This window comes from Eucyclogobius newberryi, unplaced genomic scaffold, assembly GCF_026437365.1.
Source record: "Eucyclogobius newberryi isolate DKJ021-1_F unplaced genomic scaffold, fEucNew1.0.hap1 SCAF_18, whole genome shotgun sequence".
Taxonomy (NCBI): domain Eukaryota; kingdom Metazoa; phylum Chordata; class Actinopteri; order Gobiiformes; family Gobiidae; genus Eucyclogobius; species Eucyclogobius newberryi.
The window spans coordinates 12,771,422-12,792,952 of record NW_027315812.1 but is presented as its reverse complement, the minus strand read 5'-3'; the positions used below and the strand labels follow the sequence as shown (position 1 = coordinate 12,792,952).

Below are 21,531 nucleotides of genomic sequence, written 5' to 3'. Positions count from 1 at the left end.
AAATGAAATATCGCCCATCCCAATAATAGTTTATCTTGTAATTAACTATACTATTTATTTATTGCTTTTTTGAACCTTTTTCCCACTAGGTAAATAGCAGTAAATCTTTGCTATCGCGTTTAGTAATAAAACTTTATTCCATTAAGTGTAAATTGTGGCCATCTTTTTCTGGTTGGATCAAGTTGGCTCAGTCTGTTGCTCTGAATCGCTGTCAGCTTCCTTTTCATTGCCAACGAAATATATTAACCTTGATTATAAACAAAAACTGTCCGTGGCAATGCATTAGATATTAATAATATATGGGGAAACATGGTAGGAGAGGATGTCGGAAAATAATGGAAGGGCAATGTGAGAGTTTTGATTTGTTTAAGTCTTCAAAAGTTTCAGATTTTGAGCATTTTCGTGTTGATCCATCTGTACAAATGTATATGTGATTACTACTAGATAATATAGCTACAACATAAAAGACAGTATTATGTACAAGTCATTATTTTATTATTATGTTGTGATTACTTGCACAGGTCGCTGAATGGGCCATCCAAAAGTTGGGTTTGTCCGAGGACGCGGGTCGCACTGCCGGGACGTACAGCGGAGGCAACAGGAGGAAACTGTCCACAGCCATCGCCATGATCGGCTGCCCCGCCCTGGTGCTGCTGGTGAGGCCTGATCCATGCACAGAAAAAGACTTAATTACAAGTGTGTTGGAGATAAGGAAAATTACAATGTCAAATTAATTTCCTTAATTTGTCTATGATAAAAAACAAAGAAACAAGGATATAAAGGGATATCTCTTCACTTTTGTGGTTTATTTTACTCTTCATAATATTGCCATAATGTCTGAATCTCAATTTTGTCTTTAGAGTAATTCCCAAAATAAGAGATAGCCAAAAAATGCATAATAGAGAAGAAAAAAACATATATAAGTTGCACTGGAGTATGAAATGTAGTTGCAAGCGTGAAAATAACAAATAATATCACATATAAGTCGCTCCGGAGTATAAGTATAAATATAAGTATAATTCGCACCCCGACTTATAGTCCGGAAAATACGGTATTTATTTCTGTCAATATTGGCCACTCATTATCTTATTATATTTGAGATTTTGTTTGATTTTCATTAGGACGAGCCCACGACCGGAATGGACCCACTGTCTCGACGCTTTCTGTGGAACTCCATCGTGAGCGTGATTCAGGACAAAAGAGCAGTAGTCCTCACCTCACACAGGTACCGTCGACTCGGGTTGTGAATACTGTCATTTTAGCTGTTTATTTTCTTTTTTCCCCTTTGTGTCTGATCTCGCAGCATGGAAGAATGCGAAGCGCTGTGCACCCGCTTGGCCATCATGGTCAACGGATCCTTCAAATGCTTGGGGACGATCCAGCATCTCAAATACAAGTAGGCCACAGCAATTTGAATCATGCTAGTGTTTGCTGCTTGTTAAAATAATTAGACATGGAATTTACTGACTAGTAATGCGGTTACATTAACACGTTTGGAAGTGCACTGGATTGTTTGAAAGAATATCACAATGAACGATAATTTTGATATGCTACTGGCACAATAACCCTAAAGCAGGATAATAATACATTTTCGGAACAATTTAATATAAAAACATGAGCTGCAATAAGCTGTTTGTTAGTTTAATACGTCGTAGATGTTAATGAATTGACCCTCGACAGCTTAAATGTAAATTAAGTCAAAAAAATAAAACTAAAAATTCCCATTAGAGCTGAGGAAAGATAAAAAATTTGCCCAAAAATATTGTTTCAGCTTTTACTTATTGAACGATAAGTCGACATAGTAATAATTTTATTAGTAGTAGTAGTTATTTAAATAATCTTTTGTTAAATTACAATTATGTGCCATTTAGTAGCAGAGAATTTGTCCAAACGTGTAAAAATAAAAGCTACAAAATATATATTCCTTAGTTATTTAGTAAATGCTTTCCCTTCATAAATAATACAACTTGATGCATTGTATTTACACAGTTTTTACATTTACCAAACATCATTTTCTTTCTTATCTTCTGCTCATAGGTTCGGGGACGGCTACGTGGTGACTTTGAAGGTCCGAGCGGCGAAGCCCGACTGCGTCCCGGACCTGAACCCGGCCGAAGCCTTCATGGAGAGCTCCTTCCCCGGCTGCATTCAGAGAGAGAAACACCACAACACGCTGCAGTACAAGATCTCCTCCTCATCCCTGGCCAGGATCTTTCAAATGGTGCTCGCCAACCAGGACAGACTCAACATCGAAGACTACTCGGTGTCGCAGACCACGCTGGACCAGGTAAAAATACACCAATGGGAACTTGTGATATCGCAGCATTTTACAGTTGAGGTGAAATTACAATCGTGCTACAGTTTTGTGGGCGTGGTCGGAGGAATATGGCAGCGTAATCTTGACCTCGTCACAAATACAGGTTATCCAACTCAACATGTGGCCTTTTATTTTGAAGGGAAAGCATTTACTAAATAACTGAGGAATATATATTTTGTGGCTTTTATTTTTACACGTTTGGACAAATGCTCTGCTACTAAATTGCACATCATTGTAATTTAACAAAAATATATTTAAATAACTACTACTACTAATAAAATAATTACTATGTTGACTAATCGTTCAATAAGTAAAAGCTGAAGCAGTATTTTTGGGCCAATTTTTTTTATCTTTCCTCAGCTCTAATGGGAATTTTTTGTTATTTTTTGGACTTAATTTACATTTAAGCTGTCGAGGGTCGAAGCGTATTATTGAGTTTTGTCACTGTTTAGGATCTGAGAGAACTTTATTGTCCTCTAAAACAACATTCTAAACAAACGATGCATCTGGTTCATTTAATGTCATTGCAATGTCTATATCAGTTAAATTAATACATAAAAATGACAAAATATGTGGGTTTAAGTTAAAATGTTTGCCAGTGTTAGATGCAATTGTGAAGAATTTTACAAATGATTGAACCACCATGTTTTAAATCGCTCTGTCCACGTTCCATAACTTGAAACTTGACGATAGAACAATTCATTTATAACAACATAATTTTTATTATTTTAATTCCAGGTGTTTGTGAATTTTGCCAAGCAACAGTCGAGAGAGGACGGACATATAGTGCTGCATCCGAAAGCTCTCGGAGCTCAACGGACTATTATTACCTCACCCATCAACAGGCAGAAGAAATGAGGGTTTTAAGAATGTCACCGGGCTCTGAATATAGGCGTCAAATAGTGCAAACAAGTAGAGCTAAAATGTATCATTGCAATGTAATTTTAAATCCCAGAAGGTCAGGTCTACGCTATTTTCGTGCGACATATTATTTTGTTTGTTTGTGGGCTTTTATTTTGAAAGGGTGTAGTATTAATGTGCCTGTGTCGTGCCCCACGCGCTGCTCACCTTTAGGCCTTGCAAACGAAACTGTGCTTTTGCCGAATATCAAGGAAAAACCCCAACCCCAACCAATCACACGTCAAGAAGCACAACGCCAGCTCGTACCTAGTTCATGTGATTCTGCTTAAGATGCCAAGCGAGATGTTGTTTATTGCCTTTTAGACGAATAAGCACTCAGAGAATCTTCATAGCACTTTATTTGTACTTTGTAAAGAAGTATCTCATTTTATAGAAGACATTTTATGCTTCAGTGCAATAATTCTGCTGCTAAACCTTTAATTGTCATGTTGAATTGATATGCCACGAAATCAAATGTGTGTGAATATATAGAGAAATACAATATATGATTATAATGATATTTTGTCAAATAAAGATTGAAAGGAAACAAGTACAGTTGTGTGTATTGTCAAATTTAACATATTTAACAATCATTTTGAAAAACACAACTCACACTCACACTTTACATAACACTTTGAGCCTGTAAAGCAATAACGACTGTTACAATTTTAAAACTTACAAGGGAAAACATGAAACTGCATTAAAGTCAGCTTCATCCACATTCTCCTGAGACATGTGACAGGACAGTGCACTCTTACTTACTCTGTTCACTTTTTAATTTGTTGGGTAGAAATAGCAGGCACTAATAAGGTAAAACATTCTGAATCACATAACTTAGTTTAAGACTTGTTGGTTAGGCTTTGCTTTTAATTGCAACAATAATTTCTAAAGTGGCCATTGCAAGCGCAGTAAAGTAACATAAAAATATACGTACAACATCAACTTAATCTGTATAAATTCAACCAGGAAGACTACATTTCCTACATTGTTCTGACACCTACTTGTCCTTTTCCTCCCTGTCTTTAACTCTCAAGCACATACTGCCACCTTTCTCAACCTATCACCTCTAAAGCCATTCAAATATAGTTCCTTTCTCTAACAATCCTATATTTTTTACACAACTTACTAATTCAAACACATTAAAGGCTAACGGAAATAGAAATGTGAACTCTATTCATTAATTCTCTCTCATCCGTCTATGTCTCTCTAAATCTTTCCTGGTTGAATTCTTATTGTGCAGTTATGTTGCTCTTAAACAACATTATCATTACTCGTGTGTTCACGTGAGTACAAAACTACCAACTTGACTGCTTGTAATGGTCTAAAATGATCACAAATATGGACTAAACCTAATCAAACACGGGCTAAATCCTCTATAAACCACAGCAGAGCGTAACATATAGGTTTGGTTAACAGTCTGAGAGCCGGTGGCCTTGCACAATGAGCAATCTGTTTCCACTGTCACAGAATTAGGGGAATAATGGCCATTCGAAGTGCTGGATAGTCCTTGAACTCTCTGCTATAAGCTTTGTGCTTCCCTCTGGCCCAAATGGTCATCTGGATGAACCCGAACAAAGTGTACAGAGCAACTGCAACACAAGAAAACTGCAATGAGAACGAGCTATTTAGACACAAAGATGCAGTATGTAACTTTTCACTCGTCATGGATGTGTTATCACTTTTTTGCATGAGATATTCCTCAAAAAGACATTAAACATATGTATCTATTGCAGCTGTTCAATTACAGATGTGTTGAACTTATCTGTCAACCGGGTCTCTGCCCGAAAAGTTACAAAGTGCACCTTTAAATACACATAATTTAACTATAAAGACCTGGGACACATTGAGTCATGATGGAGAAGCCGACCCACGTCCCAACCTACAAAAGAAACAAGAGAAGCGATGGGTAAAACGCTTTTATTTGAATTTAATTTAATTTTCCCATGTTACCTCATAAGTGTAGTTTGGGCTGGACACAAAGAAGTAAAGCCACGTGAAAGGGTTTTTAGTTGGCACTGGAAACTTTCTATGCTTTGATCCTGCATTTGGTGAGAACATGTGGAGAGAATATCACAAATACTGTCGGTGATACTGTGTTTAATGAAACGTTTGTGCTCACCATTCTTCAGGCTGTTTAGAGTCAAGTGAATGGAGAAGTTGCCAAGTTCACACATCTACAGAAATCCCAGAATTCATGTGAAAACGATTAAGTTATCTATTTATTCTTAGCTGTAAAAACGTTGCTCATTTTCCTCACCACAAACACGGCCAATGCATAGTTGATTTGCAGGTTTCCATACGCTAAAGGTGATAGAATAATGTGTTGTTAATTGATCTGTACAACTTGAACAGTATTTTAAAACGTCATTTCTTGTCACTTGTGTTTGCAACAGTGTTTTTTGTACGATACTACTTGACATACATGGAGGAGTATACAGAGGGTGGTTGATGTAGTAGGCCAACCAGGCAGAGAAACCCCAGTAATAGGCACAATTCTGGAACATAACGGCACAAGTTTTGTCCACTGCAGAAGAGTTAAGTGTCTGAATGGGCAGCGAATCCGTGTCTTCTCAATCCTCACCCAGACTATGGTCCTGAGAGGCATCGTCCCGTGGGAAAACCGATGCACGAAAATAGTCTCTACAAGCCTCTTTATGTAGTGGATCGTGTGGCAGGCACAGGCCAGTCTGGACACAAAGAGGTGAGTTAGTATTGTGTAAACCGAAGAGAGGGTCAAGTATCCACACAGGGGTCAAAGTATACATTTAAAAACTACAATATCCAACACATTTTATATGCAACATCACTCCAATGACGTTAATGTGGTATTTTCATGATTTATTCAAAAGGTTCAAAACAGACTTTTTTGTTTTGTTGATGTGGAAACGTGCCCGCAGGACTATAAAGCGGGACGACGGGGCCTTTTTACTGTCTCACACCTGGGATACTGTAGATGGCGCTGTCGTCCTTGCCAAAATCTGTGTAAATCAGCTGACGAGTGACTGATTCTGACTAAGCAGTCGAAACAAAAAGTCTGAAAAAAGAAGCTTTTAAATGAGATGCAGCAGGTGTATTACATTTAATATATTATCAATAATATTACTAAAGGAAAAGAAGAAAAACGTAGCCTTTGTCTCTTCTGGACTTCCTTATTTATGGGTTTTAGAATGCTTAAAAATGTGCTTTGTTTCCATAACCATTGACAAGCTTATCGAGCAATCCAGAACAATATGTGATAATGTTTTAATTCTAAACGTCCCAAAATGACACTAATAAACAGGAAGCTGACATCCATGAATAGAGGGTACACGGGAATGAACAAAACAGTTACTCAAATAAGATTCTCCTCCACAGACCATTGTGTTTAAAAGAAAAGCATCAAAAGTAGTTACAGTTTATTGAAAGAGCGACTGGAGCTAAAGTAACGTGACGCTTACGTGACGACAGGATGAGGGCTGGAGGTGAAGGCAAAACTGTGAGAGTAAATGTACGGCACTCGAAAGTAGAAGAGGAGGTAGGCGAGCAGAGGACCCAAGTACTCGGCCAGAAAGACCTATGGACACAAGGTGGAGCAAGACACGTCACCCACGGCTTACGTTGTCGTGTGATAAGTGTGAATTCGGTGATGTTTGGAGACGTTTTTTGGTGCGAAATGGTAGAAACGTCTGTTAGTTTAGTAGAAAAGACTAATACCTCGTTCAAAAATATATAGTCAGTGTATACGGGTGGATGATGTTAAATGCCTTGATATTTTTTGTAACCAGGGAACAATAATCAGAGGATATTTTGGCAATTCAGTAAAATGTTCTAAAATGTGTCTTTAAATGTATTAGTTGTGGTTTAAGTATCACATTTTTTTTTTATTTACTCAGCTTTTTTTGTAGCATTTTGGTAGAGTCATCCATTATAAACTATCGGCTGTACACAATATTCACATTTTTACATATTTCTATAATTATACATTGAAAACAACAACATTTTGATATATTCCCCACCACTTGTTTTTTTTCTTTGTACAGAACACACACTTTTTAGATCATAAAAGACGACTTTTTCCCAATTTCAACATGTCACAATTTCCCATTATGCTCTATGCGAGTTTATGTACAATATAATAGGTGGCAATAGCATACTAACCATAGTCCAGCCTAACTGTGGCCCCAGATCTCTGAAGTACATGGTGGCAGTGGTCCCAACAGGCAGACTCTGTAAGACCTCATCATCACGGAGCGACTTTCCTCCTGAAAACATAAATGTGATGCTGCTAAATACAAGTAAACCAATGTCATTGTGAACCGGGTCCATGAAACCAGATTGGCATATGGGGCTGGGCGAGAAATAGATGTGGCGACCTACTAATGTGTCGATATTTTTAGACGTGACTGTCCCAGATTGTGTTTTGCTTTGTGTTCTAGAGCAGTGAGACCTGAAATATGCTGTGTCACGCTCGCAAATAAAACAACGGTTTCCAGTGACGTTTCTGACTTTGTAGGGGCCCTGGGGCAGAACGCCGGCTGGTTTGGAGGTGGAAAATAACACCTTTATTTGTTATGCTTGATTATGAGGCTAAACAACTAACTAACCAAAACTAGTGGATGATCTGAGTATGGTTCTGTGTATGTGCTTCTCCTTCTTACACCTATATCAGTGGTTTATAATAGTGTTATGTAGGTGTTTTTTTGGTGATAATCAATGCCTTTAGTAGTTTATACAGCAACATTTTAATCATGGATCAGACCTAATTAAAAGCCAATCTGAGGGTGATTTTGATATAAATGAATATGTTGGTATCTTTTGGAATTCCCCTGATGACGATATTCAGACAGTGTTATAATGTGTGATAATTTGCCTTAAAATGATACGCTCGCATAAAATGTAAATGGAGTGCAAAAGATGTCTGTTTGAAATATTATACACAGCAAATTGGTTTTATATTAATTTGTAATCATCTATTTTAGAGGTGGGAGATATATATTAAAAAAAGGATCACAATTGTTGTTCTGACAGCTTATATAAAAATAAATAAATATATACATATATATATATATATATTTATATATATATATATATATATATATATATAGTAATAATAATAATAACAATTAAAGCCGCAAGCGGCAATGATCGGCCCTCGCCACGCCGCCGCCGCTATGCCGCCACGCCGCAAGAGGAGGGGGCGCTAACGCTCCCCAATTGTCCTTTTAGTACGCCTACTGCTGAATCTGTGACGCTCTCACATCTTCTCCCCTTTGTTTTACCATCAAAAAGCAATTTTATTTTTAATTCTTGGCAAAATGTGCGGCTTTGCCGCACAGACACCGTGACTTTTTTAATAAAAATGTGGATAACTTTTGATGGTCCACCCCTGAAGATGAGTCTCACCAAATTTCAGGTTAATAGGGCTGACGCCCTGGGAGGAGTTCGTGAAAGTCTAAAGTGTAAACATGTTCTGGTGATTTCCCCATTGGAATAACATGGGAGGTTTTGGTCATCGCTACGGCAACGCCATAACAATTATGACATGGGTCTCATTGACTTTTTTGATGGGGATGCCAAAATTGAGTTGTGTGTCAAATTTCATATAATTTCGCAAAACTAAACATTTAACCTCCATATAAAATCTGTAGGGGGCGCTGTGGCGCCAAATTAATTTATTTCACTTCAAGTAGGTTTAGGGCAAAGAGTTTAACAACTGATTCTAATTTGACGCAATTCGGACTTTATCTGCGCAAACGGCACAAATGTTAAATTTGGGAGATTTCTGAAATTCTAGCTACAGTTTGCGGCTTCGCCGCTCAGAGACCGTGACAGGTTTCAATGTAATTTGAATAACTTTTGATGTCCCACTCCTCAGTAGCATTTTCACCAAATTTCAGCTTTTTAGAGCCAACGCCCTGGGAGGAGTTCGTAAAAGTACGACGTTTGGAAAAACTCCTGAGTCATGCTTAGCCAGTTTTGAACCAATATGGCCGACATTTGGTTGGGCGGACGGCATTGCCGTAATAATATTTTTTACTTCTCTTGTCACCATCTACCTCTGCGCCAAATTTCATGATTCTACGATCAGATTTTTTTGGGGTCATTTCCTATCTCTCAATGCATTTTCGGTACATTTGGGGGCGCTGACGCGCCAATTTTTTAAATTTTAGAAAAGGGAAATTGCCAGAATGTAGAGAGGCACGATTTTTAGAGGTGTGCAAATTTTTGTGACTTTTCGTCAATGTTCACTGGGTGAAAAATAGGGGGGGTTGGTCCCGAGAAGAAAGAAAGAAAGAATAATATTCCGATGCGAAAACAATGTTTCCCATTTTTCAAATATCATAAACTATACATTTTCGGAAAGCGCTCGCGCTTTCCTACCTCATGGTGTGGGTCCCTGGTCACTGACGGGTACTTTTGTTAATTTTGAGTGGGCTCCGCCCACTTTGTGTTTTTGGCCCTCTATACAGTAATAATGTTCAATTTTTGCATTACATGCTTAAGCGGTCGTCATCCCAATGTAAAGTACTCGTTTAGTGCGCACTTTTGCACGGGCTTCGCCCGTTTACAACAGTAATGTTCCATTTTCCTACTACTAATTAGTATGCACGGGGCGTGCGTGAGTGAAGGAGTGCATTAGTGAGTGTTTGGAAGTGGGCGAGCGCTTCGCGCTCGATTTCGTGCGCACTACGTGTGCACTTTCGCAGCCGTGCTTTGCACCGCCTTACGAGATTAATAGGCCTCTCGCCAGCTTGTGGCGCTCGGGCCTAATAATAATAGAATAAAATGAAATAAGATAAATTTAATGTAATTTAATGTGATCTAATTTAATTTAAGTGCAGAACAGAAAAGTGTAGTGTATTCTTCCAAACAGTTTCTGACTTTTTGCGGTTCATTTCATAGTTCATTCACGTTTTGTGTTGGACTTGAACTTCAACTCAAAATACATTTACTGGCCGTTTTTAGCACATTCCTGATACATTGTTGAAATATCATCTGAATATAAATTTTTATCAACATAATGCAAAAACTTATTGCGACATTCCTTTTTATCAATATTGGCCACCCCTTTTTCTCTTTTTTTCAACTTTTTCCAACTACATTTTTGATCGATATTCTAATTTTGCACATATCCAAAGCATCAATTGTCGTATTATCTATTTCCTCTAGAAACATGACGCAGCACTGACCCGCAGCTCAGAGCCAAAATGGGAACAGTTCACTTACTGGGGTCGAGCTTCAGGGCCTGTCTGGCAGGATACCACTGAGGATCTGAAAGGATTAAACACCATCAGATTCAGCGTTTGGCCCCAGGCTCCTTTATAATTGATCACAATGGAATAAAGTTGAGCTGGTGTGGTTTGATATATGCACAAACATCTTTGGTAAAACACGAACCAACCAGTAATATTTCTAAAACGGTAATTCATCCGGGTGGAAAGAGGACACTTTGGAAATTGTTAGTAAAATAAAAGCAGATCTGTAAGTTTTTTTTAATTGAAATGTTGTCAAAAATATACTTATCACTCGCATTATATATAAAAGTATGAAAGGTTTGACATTTCTTCTGAAAATAGTGCAGTTATTTGAAGTGTGAGAGTTTGACATTATATTCTAAAGTATACTTACATAATTTGTGAAAAAGGCTTTTGATTTCCCCTATAGTCAAATGCGGCTCCACCTGAAAACATTTGAATCAACAAAAGGTTGTACTTTGTTGCAGTACAGAATACACACAGTACCTTGTCTAAAAAACAAAGCTGATCTTTTGTCTTGGCATCAAGAATCTCCACCTGGACAGACATAAAGTACAACCATAATTATTTATCTTTCCATCCATCCATCCATTTTCTGCCACTTTATCCGGGGCCGGATCGCGGGAGCAGCAGTCTGAGCAGGGACTCCCAGACTTCCTCCTCCCCAGACACTTCCTCTAACTCCTCCGGGGGGATCCCGAGGCGTTCCCAGGCCAGCCGAGAGACATAGTCTCTCCAGCGTCTTCCCCGGGGCCTCTTCCCGGTGGGACATGCCTGAAACACCTCCCGAGGGAGGCGCCCAGGAGGCATCCGGAGCAGATGCCCGAGCCACCTCAGCTGGCTCCTCTCTATGTGGAGGAGCAGCGGCTCTACTCCGAGCTCCCCCGTGTGGCCGAGCTCCTCATCTTATCTCTAAGGGAGCGCCCAGCCACCCGGCGGAGGAAACTCATTTCGACCGCTTGTATCCGCGATCTTGTTCTTTCGGTCACTACCCAAAGCTCATGACCATAGGTGAGGGTAGGAACGTAGACCGACCGGTAAATAGAGAGCTTTGCCTTTCGGCTCAGCTCCCTCTTCACCACAACAGTCCGATGCAGCGACTGCATCACTGCAGCCGCTGCACCGATCCGCCTGTCGATCTCACGCTCCATCCTTCCCTCACTCGTGAACAAGACCCCGAGATACTTGAACTCCTCCACTTGGGGCAAGGACTCCCCACCCACCTGGAGAGGGCAAGCCACCTTTTTCTGGTCGAGAACCATGGCCTCGGATTTAGAGGCGCTGATTCTCATCCCAGCCGCTTCACACTCGGCTGCAAACCGTCCCAGTGCATGTTGCAGGTCCGGGTTTGATGGAGCCATCAGGACAACATTGTCTGCAAACAGCAGAGATGGAATCCTGTGGTCCCCAAACCGGACACCCTCCGACCCCTGACTGCGCCTAGAAATTCTGTCCATAAAAATTATGAACAGAACCGGTGACAAAGGGCAGCCCTGGCGGAGTCCAACATGCACTGGGAACAGGTCTGACTTACTGCCGGCAATGCGAACACAGCTCCTGCTCCGGTCATACAGGGACCGGACAGCCCTGAGCAAAGGGCCCCGGACCCCGTACTCCCGGAGCACCCCCCAAAGGACACCCCGAGGGACACGGTCGAAAGCCTTCTCCAGATCTACAAAGCACATGTGGACTGGTTGGGCAAACTCCCATGAACCCTCGAGCACCCGATGGAGGGTATAGAGCTGGTCCAGTGTTCCACGACCGGGACGAAAACCACTCTGCTCCTCCTAAATCCGAGGTTCGACTATCGGTCGGATTCTCCTCTCCAGTACCTTGGAATAGACCTTACCCGGGAGGCTGAGGAGTGTGATCCCTCTGTAGTTGGAACACACCCTCCGGTCCCCCTTCTTGAACAGAGGGACCACCACCCCGGTCTGCCAGTCCAGAGGCACGGCCCCCGAACGCCACGCGATGTTGCAGAGACGTGTCAGCCAAGACAGTCCTACAACATCCAGATACTTTAGGTACTCGGGGCGGCTCTCATCCACCCCCGGAGCCCTGCCACCGAGGAGTTTGCGAACAACCTCAGTGACTTCAGCTTGGGTGATGGATGAGCCAGCCAGTCCCCGGTCTGTACTTCCTCTTCGGAAGACGTGACTGAGGGATTAAGGAGATCATCAAAGTCTTCCTTCCACTGTCCAACGACATCCCCAGTCGAGGTCAGCAGGCCTCCACCCGCACCGTAAACAGTGTTGGTGAGGCACTGCTTCCCCTTCCTGAGGCGCCGGACGGTTTGCCAGAATTTCTTTGATGCATTAATAAAATGAAATGAAATCGTGAATATGAAGCTTTCGAAGAACTAAAACGATAAAGATTATTTATCTTTGTTCAGCCAAATGACTAGTTTTGAACAGTAAAAATATACAGTGCAGTTATTATAATAGAGTAGTAGTTTCAAACTTTCAAATACTGTCTACAACCAGGATACTAGAGTTAATCACAATGTTTTGTCCTCTGAATCAAGCATAATGAAAGAATATTTTAGAGAATAAGTTATTGAAAATCTTTCCATCAGCTTTCCATCAACTGATCACGGACCACATTAAATTGAACATCTCTGAATTAAAACATCTCAATATTTGTACTTTCAGAACTGGCAAAAACCCTTCAGTACAGATCCAGACTCTTCTTAATATCAATCGGCCCGCATCGCAGTGACACAGCGTTTAGGGCCATCGGCTTTACATCGTGCCCTGATCCTCCTCCTCCTCGTCCAGGGTGGGCTGCTGAGCTGGACGGTCCCGACTCAGCTGCCAGTGTAATAAGGCTCTAATGGAAAGCTAAAGTGCACAGTCAGTTTGAACGAGGCCTCGAGCCACAGCATCTGCAAAAACACCGGGATTTAAGGCTCACTCATTTACTTAATGGCACGCCACAGTATATGAGGGGAACAGACTTTTTTATTCGATCTTATCACTTTTAATGCCTTACTGTGAAACACTCGGAGCAAAGCACTTTTAAATTCACGTCAAATTCATTCACAAAATCATCAAAAATCAGATACTAATCGATACCAAAACTATAATCAAAACTAGAGCAGTATCAAGTAAAAAAAAAAAAATCACATAAATGAGACAAAATGTGACCTTTCCTGACCAGATTTATAATGATCTCACACTTTATCAGAACAGAAAGTATAAAAGAAGAGTATCATATAAGACGCTACTTTTATTTTGTGTTGAAAATGTAAAAATCTGTTTTTTTATCGTTTTTTTTCATCAAAATTGTTGTTATATCAAAATTCTGATTCTGAGTATTGAGCCTACACCAATATCAAGATCGAGTTTGAAATGTCAGTATTGTGAAAACACTACATTTACTCATTTTCAACTGATACTAAATTGCCTTTGTTTTTCTCACAATTCTATTTTGTGGTCCCATTTGTTTCATTTATTTTACATACTTTTTTTTGACGTTTTAATGAATTGTTGAATCTGTAGTTATCTGAATGTGTCATGGAATTAGACATACACCGATGCTATTCCTTAACACATAGAGAACAGAATTCAACTTAGAATATGAAACGACACAGAAACATCAGACATTTGTGTGGCATGCATGGGAGAAAACGCGGGGACTGTGTCAGCCAGGCCGTTGTAAGGAGCCTGGCTGACCCTCCTGCGTCTCACCCCCGCGTCTCACACCCTTTTTTCCCATGCTGGTTGGTTTTATTAGATATTCTGGAATAGGCGGGTCACATTTCTCATTGGTCAGCCTCACATCAAGGCACTTGGTATTTTTCCGTAGAGATAAAGCCTGCAAGGGGGGGTGCAACCCCCCCCTCTGGGGCAACATCCTTTGGCCCATCTTTACGACCCCTTCACAAACAAATGCTGTCACACACCCGTTCTTCTCTTAGACTAATGATGCAGATAAAATATCACTATTATGCAGATAAAATACATCACAGAAATATAATCATATATTCACATTTTATCACAGAATGCAAACCGCAGCCCTTCAGTTTGAATATACCTCAAATTGTACTCGTTAAAAACTGTATCTTTTGCTTGTTTATAATGAGCGCTTAAGGTTTAAGGGACGTAATCTCCAGGGTTGCTTTGACATGCCGCAGCAAAGCATTGTGGGAATTGCAGTCTCTCTCCTCCATCTGCTGCAGCGGTCAGACACGTGTTGCTGCCCCGAGCGGGGTCGTTAGTGTTTGTGCCCTTGTAGATGTGCTCGTGTGTCCGGGACTTCCTCCTCTCCGGGGACGCGGCTCGGCTGACAACACAGGATCTACACACAAACAACCTTCAACCTGGCTAAGCTATTTATTCATCTACTTTCATCCTTACTGTACTTAATGTAACTAATTGACTTTAAAATAAAACCATTCCCCATGTCAGCCAATCGTGAATATGAAGCTTTCTAAGAACTAAAACGATTTGTTTCATTTGAAGATTGTTTTCTTTTGATCATAGCGACACATGTTAAAGCAGCAGCAGCAGTTGTAGTCGTTGTAATGAATATTTCTTGTGTATTTAAATATTTATAGTGGGGATAATATTAGTTGGTCCTTACCCTCCTCTAATACACTTTCCTTTTTTATGCCTGGATGTAAAGCTGACCAGTGCATCTCTGCTCTCAGCTGTGAATTAGTCCTAATGAAGAGGCTATTTATTTGATTTTGTGGTCACTCAAATGGGACACATCACGTTTAATTAGACAAAGTACTCTGGCTAATCGTCTGCCCATTGAATTAAAGTAAGTACTACTGCAAGAACGGCTTTGGAGGAAATACAATAAGAAATAGATGTTTACTAGTGTTATTACAATCTATTGCTTCTGTTCTGGCATCAACTGAAAAACAACCACAAGCACAGCAGCTGAAACCACAACAACCACAACAGCTGAAACCGCAACCACAACAACAGCTGAAATCGCAACCACCACAACAGCTGAAACCACAACCACCACAACAGCTGAAACCACAACCACCACAACAGCTGAAACCGCAACCACCACAACAGCTGAAACCGCAACCACAACAACAGCTGAAATCGCAACCACCACAACAGCTGAAACCACAACCACCACAACAGCTGAAACCACAACCACCACAACAGCTGAAACCGCAACCACAACAACAGCTGAAATCGCAACCACCACAACAGCTGAAACCACAACCACCACAACAGCTGAAACCACAACCACCACAACAGCTGAAACCGCAACCACCACAACAGCTGAAACCGCAACCACAACAACAGCTGAAATCGCAACCACCACAACAGCTGAAACCACAACCACCACAACAGCTGAAACCACAACCACCACAACAGCTGAAACTGCAACTACCACAACAGCTGAAACCACAACCACCACAACAGCTGAAACCGCAACCACAACAACAGCTGAAATCGCAACCACCACAACAGCTGAAACCACAACCACCACAACAGCTGAAACCACAACCACCACAACAGCTGAAACTGCAACTACCACAACAGCTGAAACCACAACAACCACAACAGCTGAAACCGCAACCACAACAACAGCTGAAATCGCAACCACCACAACAGCTGAAACCACAACAACCACAACAGCTGAAACCGCAACCACAACAACAGCTGAAATCGCAACCACCACAACAGCTGAAACCACAACCACCACAACAGCTGAAACCACAACCACCACAACAGCTGAAACCGCAACCACCACAACAGCTGAAACCGCAACCACAACAACAGCTGAAATCGCAACCACCACAACAGCTGAAACCACAACCACCACAACAGCTGAAACCACAACCACCACAACAGCTGAAACTGCAACTACCACAACAGCTGAAACCACAACCACCACAACAGCTGAAACCGCAACCACAACAACAGCTGAAATCGCAACCACCACAACAGCTGAAACCACAACCACCACAACAGCTGAAACCACAACCACCACAACAGCTGAAACTGCAACTACCACAACAGCTGAAACCACAACCACCACACCAGCTGAAACTGCAACCACCACAACAGCTGAAATCGCAACCACCACAACAGCTGAAACTGCAACCACCACAACAGCTGAAACCACAACCACCACAACAGCTGAAACCACAACCACCACAAACCACAACCACCACAATAGCTGAAACCACAACCACCACAACAGCTGAAACCGCAACCACCACAACAGCTGAAACCACAACCACCACAACAGCTGAAACCACAACCACCACAACAGCTGAAACCACAACCACCACAACAGCTGAAACCGCAACCACCACAACAGCTGAAACCGCAACCACCACAACAGCTGAAACCACAACCACCACAACAGCTGAAACCGCAACCACCACAACAGCTGAAACCGCAACCACCACAACAGCTGAAACCACAACCACCACAACAGCTGAAACCACAACCACCACAACAGCTGAAACCACAACAACAGCTGAAACCACAACCACCACAACAGCTGAAACCACAACCACCACAACAGCTGAAACCACAACCACCACAACAGCTGAAACCACAACCACCACAACAGCTGAAACCACAACCACCACAACAGCTGAAACCGCAACCACCACAACAGCTGAAACCGCAACCACCACAACAGCTGAAACCACAACCACCACAACAGCTGAAACCGCAACCACCACAACAGCTGAAACCGCAACCACCACAACAGCTGAAACCACAACCACCACAACAGCTGAAACCACAACCACCACAACAGCTGAAACCACAACCACCACAACAGCTGAAACCACAACCACCACAACAGCTGAAACCACAACCACCACAACAGCTGAAACCACAACCACCACAACAGCTGAAACCGCAACCACCACAACAGCTGAAACCGCAACCACCACAACAGCTGAAACCACAACCACCACAACAGCTGAAACCGCAACCACCACAACAGCTGAAACCGCAACCACCACAACAGCTGAAACCACAACCACCACAACAGCTGAAACCACAACCACCACAACAGCTGAAACCACAACAACAGCTGAAACCACAACCACCACAACAGCTGAAACCGCAACCACCACAACAGCTGAAACCACAACCACCACAACAGCTGAAACCACAACCACCACAACAGCTGAAACCACAACCACCACAACAGCTGAAACCGCAACCACCACAACAGCTGAAACCACAACCACCACAACAGCTGAAACCACAACCACCACAACAGCTGAAACCACAACCACCACAACAGCTGAAACCACAACCACCACAACAGCTGAAACCACAACCACCACAACAGCTGAAACCACAACCACCACAACAGCTGAAACCACAACCACCACAACAGCTGAAACCACAACCACCACAACAGCTGAAACCACAACCACCACAACAGCTGAAACCACAACCACCACAACAGCTGAAACCGCAACCACCACAACAGCTGAAACCACAACCACCACAACAGCTGAAACCACAACCACCACAACAGCTGAAACCACAACCACCACAACAGCTGAAACCACAACCACCACAACAGCTGAAACCACAACCACCACAACAGCTGAAACCACAACCACCACAACAGCTGAAACCGCAACCACCACAACAGCTGAAACCGCAACCACCACAACAGCTGAAACCACAACCACCACAACAGCTGAAACCGCAACCACCACAACAGCTGAAACCGCAACCACCACAACAGCTGAAACCACAACCACCACAACAGCTGAAACCACAACCACCACAACAGCTGAAACCACAACAACAGCTGAAACCACAACCACCACAACAGCTGAAACCGCAACCACCACAACAGCTGAAACCACAACCACCACAACAGCTGAAACCACAACCACCACAACAGCTGAAACCACAACCACCACAACAGCTGAAACCGCAACCACCACAACAGCTGAAACCACAACCACCACAACAGCTGAAACCACAACCACCACAACAGCTGAAACCACAACCACCACAACAGCTGAAACCACAACCACCACAACAGCTGAAACCACAACCACCACAACAGCTGAAACCACAACCACCACAACAGCTGAAACCACAACCACCACAACAGCTGAAACCACAACCACCACAACAGCTGAAACCACAACCACCACAACCACTGCACCAGCAAACACAGTAACCATCGCAACCACTGCCACAAATACAACCACTACTACAGCTACTACTACAACTACTTCGTTGCCACATTACTTTGTCTTGTTGGTGTTTTCCCTGAACACATGTACACGAGTGAACGAAAGAAATCAGATTACTCACACCAGATTCAGTTGAATATTATCTGCTTCCTGGATTTGCCAGATCATTGAAAAACCCAGAAATCAGATATTCCAGATGTATTTGTGTGCATGTCAACATAGACCCCACCTCTGACGTGTGAAGCCCCCTCTGCTGTTGACTCTGCATGTTCTGATGCTTCTTCTACCGTGCGCTTGGCCCTGGGTTCCTGACCTGTGCAGAGCTGCGTGTGGGCGAGAGACACACGAGAAGCGTCCATGCTGTGAGTTTGAGTGACAGCTCCGAACAGACTGAATTCTCCTGGCCTGTTCCATTAACAACATGTAGAGAGGACACTTTGACTTCACATACATGGCAACAACCTGATAATGGAAAGAAGATTGGACTTAAATAGATATATAACATGTGTATCTGCTGCTTGCACATCTCCTCCTTTACATTTAGTCACATCCTGCAGCCAATCACAGCCAGGAACCCAGATGATGCAGTAAATAATGTGTATAGTGTGAAGTTTTACTGGTAACTCCAATGCTTGATAATTCAGCTGATTGTACTCTCAAATCATGGCACAACTTCATCACGGCCACATATTATTTCCCATTATGAGCATGTGGATGAATGGCAGCACGTATGGTTGACAGTTGCTCTCATTGCTCTAAGTTCGGCGTGGCGCGTACTGCGTCTAACGGTACAACAAGTTATTTTTACACAAAACTTAATCCCGGTGACACACAGCATTGTCAACAAAACTACGCACGTCGAAGCTCGGCAGTGTTGTTGGCTACATCTTTTTGCACTTTTGAATTCAGACTTACCTCAAAGAAGGTGGTGCGGCTCATTGTGGCATGGATACAAAATAACTTTAGAAACAAAGTAAAGTCGGCGCAGTCATCTCGCCTCTCTCACGGAGCACAGGCTAATATCCTCTTCAATGTGGGACAGTCTGACCTCTCTCTCCCTCTCTCTCCCTCTCTCTCTCTCTCTCTCCCTCTCTCTCTCTCTCTCTCTCTCTCTCTCTCTCTCTCTCATCATCCTGGAGGTAGTTTGTGTATTTTGTGGTTATTGCTTTGCCTGTTTGCCTGTAATGTCATATTATGAGATTAAACTTATCTCCCTTGCAATAAGGGGTGGGCAATGATATAATGTAATCATAATAATACAAATATCTATACAGAAAACCACCTGTAAACAGTGTATTTATCTGTAAAAAGGCAGATTGAACATACAATTCACTCCTTGATCTGAAGATGATTCACTCATGCTTTCTCCTTTCTGTGTTGAGAATATAAACACTTTAAAATCCCCCAGTTAAAATAAGATAAGATAAGATAAGCTTTATTTGTCCCACAATGGGGAAATTCCAGTGTTATAGATTAGGAGCAGAAACAGATTTGGCCCGGACGTATAATAATAAAAAAAGACAGAAACTGATATATGGACATAAAATATTGCACAATGTTGGTTGTCCAAGTCACCATTGACTATTTATCCTTCTTAACGACTAAAGGTCTTGTTTCTTGTCTCCTATGTTGTACGTGCCAATGTTTTTCTGCATTGTTTTTGTCATTTTTGTCACTGGACTATGCAATCCTTAATTAGGAAGTTACAATAAAAAATAAAATAATAACGTGCGGTTTCCTCTGCATTTCAATATATAGTCAATTTAATAGACATTTTCCTCCCGTTGGGGTTAGTCTTTGGTTAGAGCTAAGTCCCACTTAGATCTATAAGTCCTGGTTTAGATCTGGTTTGGATCTGGTGGTACTTGGAAGGTCAAATCATGTCAAATAATTGTTGACACCCCTCATAGTATTATCACATACATATCTACACATCTTACTTTAATTTTTTATTGTATTATCCATTTTCTATGAATGTTTGTGTGTTTTCATTACATTTCCATTCATTTATTATTCAACAGCATAGACTCCTCACTCGTCCCTCGACTGTAAGTAATGTAATCATCCTGAAACATGCTGCAGGTCTGTGTTTGCTCTCAGAGAGAAGGAGTTATGACGGGCCGGCCTTGTGTTGAGCTGTGAGGCTTTGTGGTGTCAGCAGAAGACGAACCTCCAGAGACGGAGCGAGCGGGACTGAAATAACTCACAGAGAGGACCAGAGCAGGAGCAGTGTTTCTGAGGCCAGGCGACAGGGACGAGGAGGTCTGAGCGGTTTTAGCAGGATTTGAATGGCACATGAGATCGTAACAGCTGCACATTTGTGGAAACGGCACAGACAGACACAAAAAGTTGACTTGTTCAGCGTGTTAAATGTTTAAATGTGCTTGTGTGCAAAATATTATTATTACCCCACTGTTATTGTTATTTGTTTCTATGGTAGTTGAAAAATCATTTCAGTTGAAGTAGATTAAGGTTTTGTGATCTAGCGGCCTCTAGAGGCCACTAGTGCCACTGCACTGTTGCAAAACGGCCCCTGGCATTCTCTTCCATTTTTAGACATTGTGCCTTTGTTTTGATGCATTCAAATTAGTGCATTCATTTATTAATTTGCCTTTTAAATACATTTATTTTGTTGATTCATATAAAGGTAGTATTATTATTAGTATTATATCACGTGGTGGTTTTGGTGGTGGTGTCCTTAATAAAGGTTCACATTGAGTTGAACACCATTACAGCCAGTCTATGGCCCGTGCAGAATTACCTTTATACAACTTAATGCAGCACTGAAATGTTGGAACGTCAAAAAGTTGTTAAATTAAACAAAATATTGCTAAATAAACATAAAACCTGGAGTGCAATGGTGAAATTTTCCGGAGGGATAGTTCAATTTGCCTAAGGGCAGAGCTAATGCATTC

The 21,531-nt window shown here is 41.8% G+C and overlaps 2 protein-coding genes across 3 annotated transcripts in view; one reads left to right on the top strand and one right to left on the bottom strand.

Annotated features, from left to right (window-relative positions):
* LOC140364429 (retinal-specific phospholipid-transporting ATPase ABCA4-like) overlaps window positions 1–3,482 on the top strand; it is a 55,086-nt gene extending 51,604 nt beyond the window's left edge. For both annotated transcript variants that reach the window (XM_072450558.1, XM_072450557.1), the window contains 5 exons: window positions 522–656; window positions 1,122–1,225; window positions 1,304–1,396; window positions 2,038–2,287; window positions 3,056–3,482. In XM_072450558.1, the coding sequence (XP_072306659.1) occupies window positions 522–656; window positions 1,122–1,225; window positions 1,304–1,396; window positions 2,038–2,287; window positions 3,056–3,175 (702 nt within the window). In that variant the 3' untranslated portion in view covers window positions 3,176–3,482. The remainder of the gene's footprint in view (window positions 1–521; window positions 657–1,121; window positions 1,226–1,303; window positions 1,397–2,037; window positions 2,288–3,055) is intronic.
* A 361-nt stretch (window positions 3,483–3,843) lies between these two features.
* Window positions 3,844–19,662, bottom strand: tecrl2a (trans-2,3-enoyl-CoA reductase-like 2a). Its single transcript, XM_072450556.1, has 13 exons — window positions 19,532–19,662; window positions 10,939–10,989; window positions 10,826–10,877; window positions 10,424–10,468; window positions 7,355–7,458; window positions 6,655–6,770; window positions 5,799–5,904; window positions 5,640–5,712; window positions 5,475–5,518; window positions 5,337–5,391; window positions 5,168–5,256; window positions 5,051–5,096; window positions 3,844–4,806 (listed from the first exon to the last, which is right to left on the bottom strand). Exons 1-13 carry the CDS (start codon window positions 19,553–19,555, stop codon window positions 4,679–4,681), a joined length of 933 nt encoding a protein of 310 aa, XP_072306657.1. The 5' UTR covers window positions 19,556–19,662; the 3' UTR covers window positions 3,844–4,678.
* Between the last annotated feature and the right edge of the window lie 1,869 nt (window positions 19,663–21,531).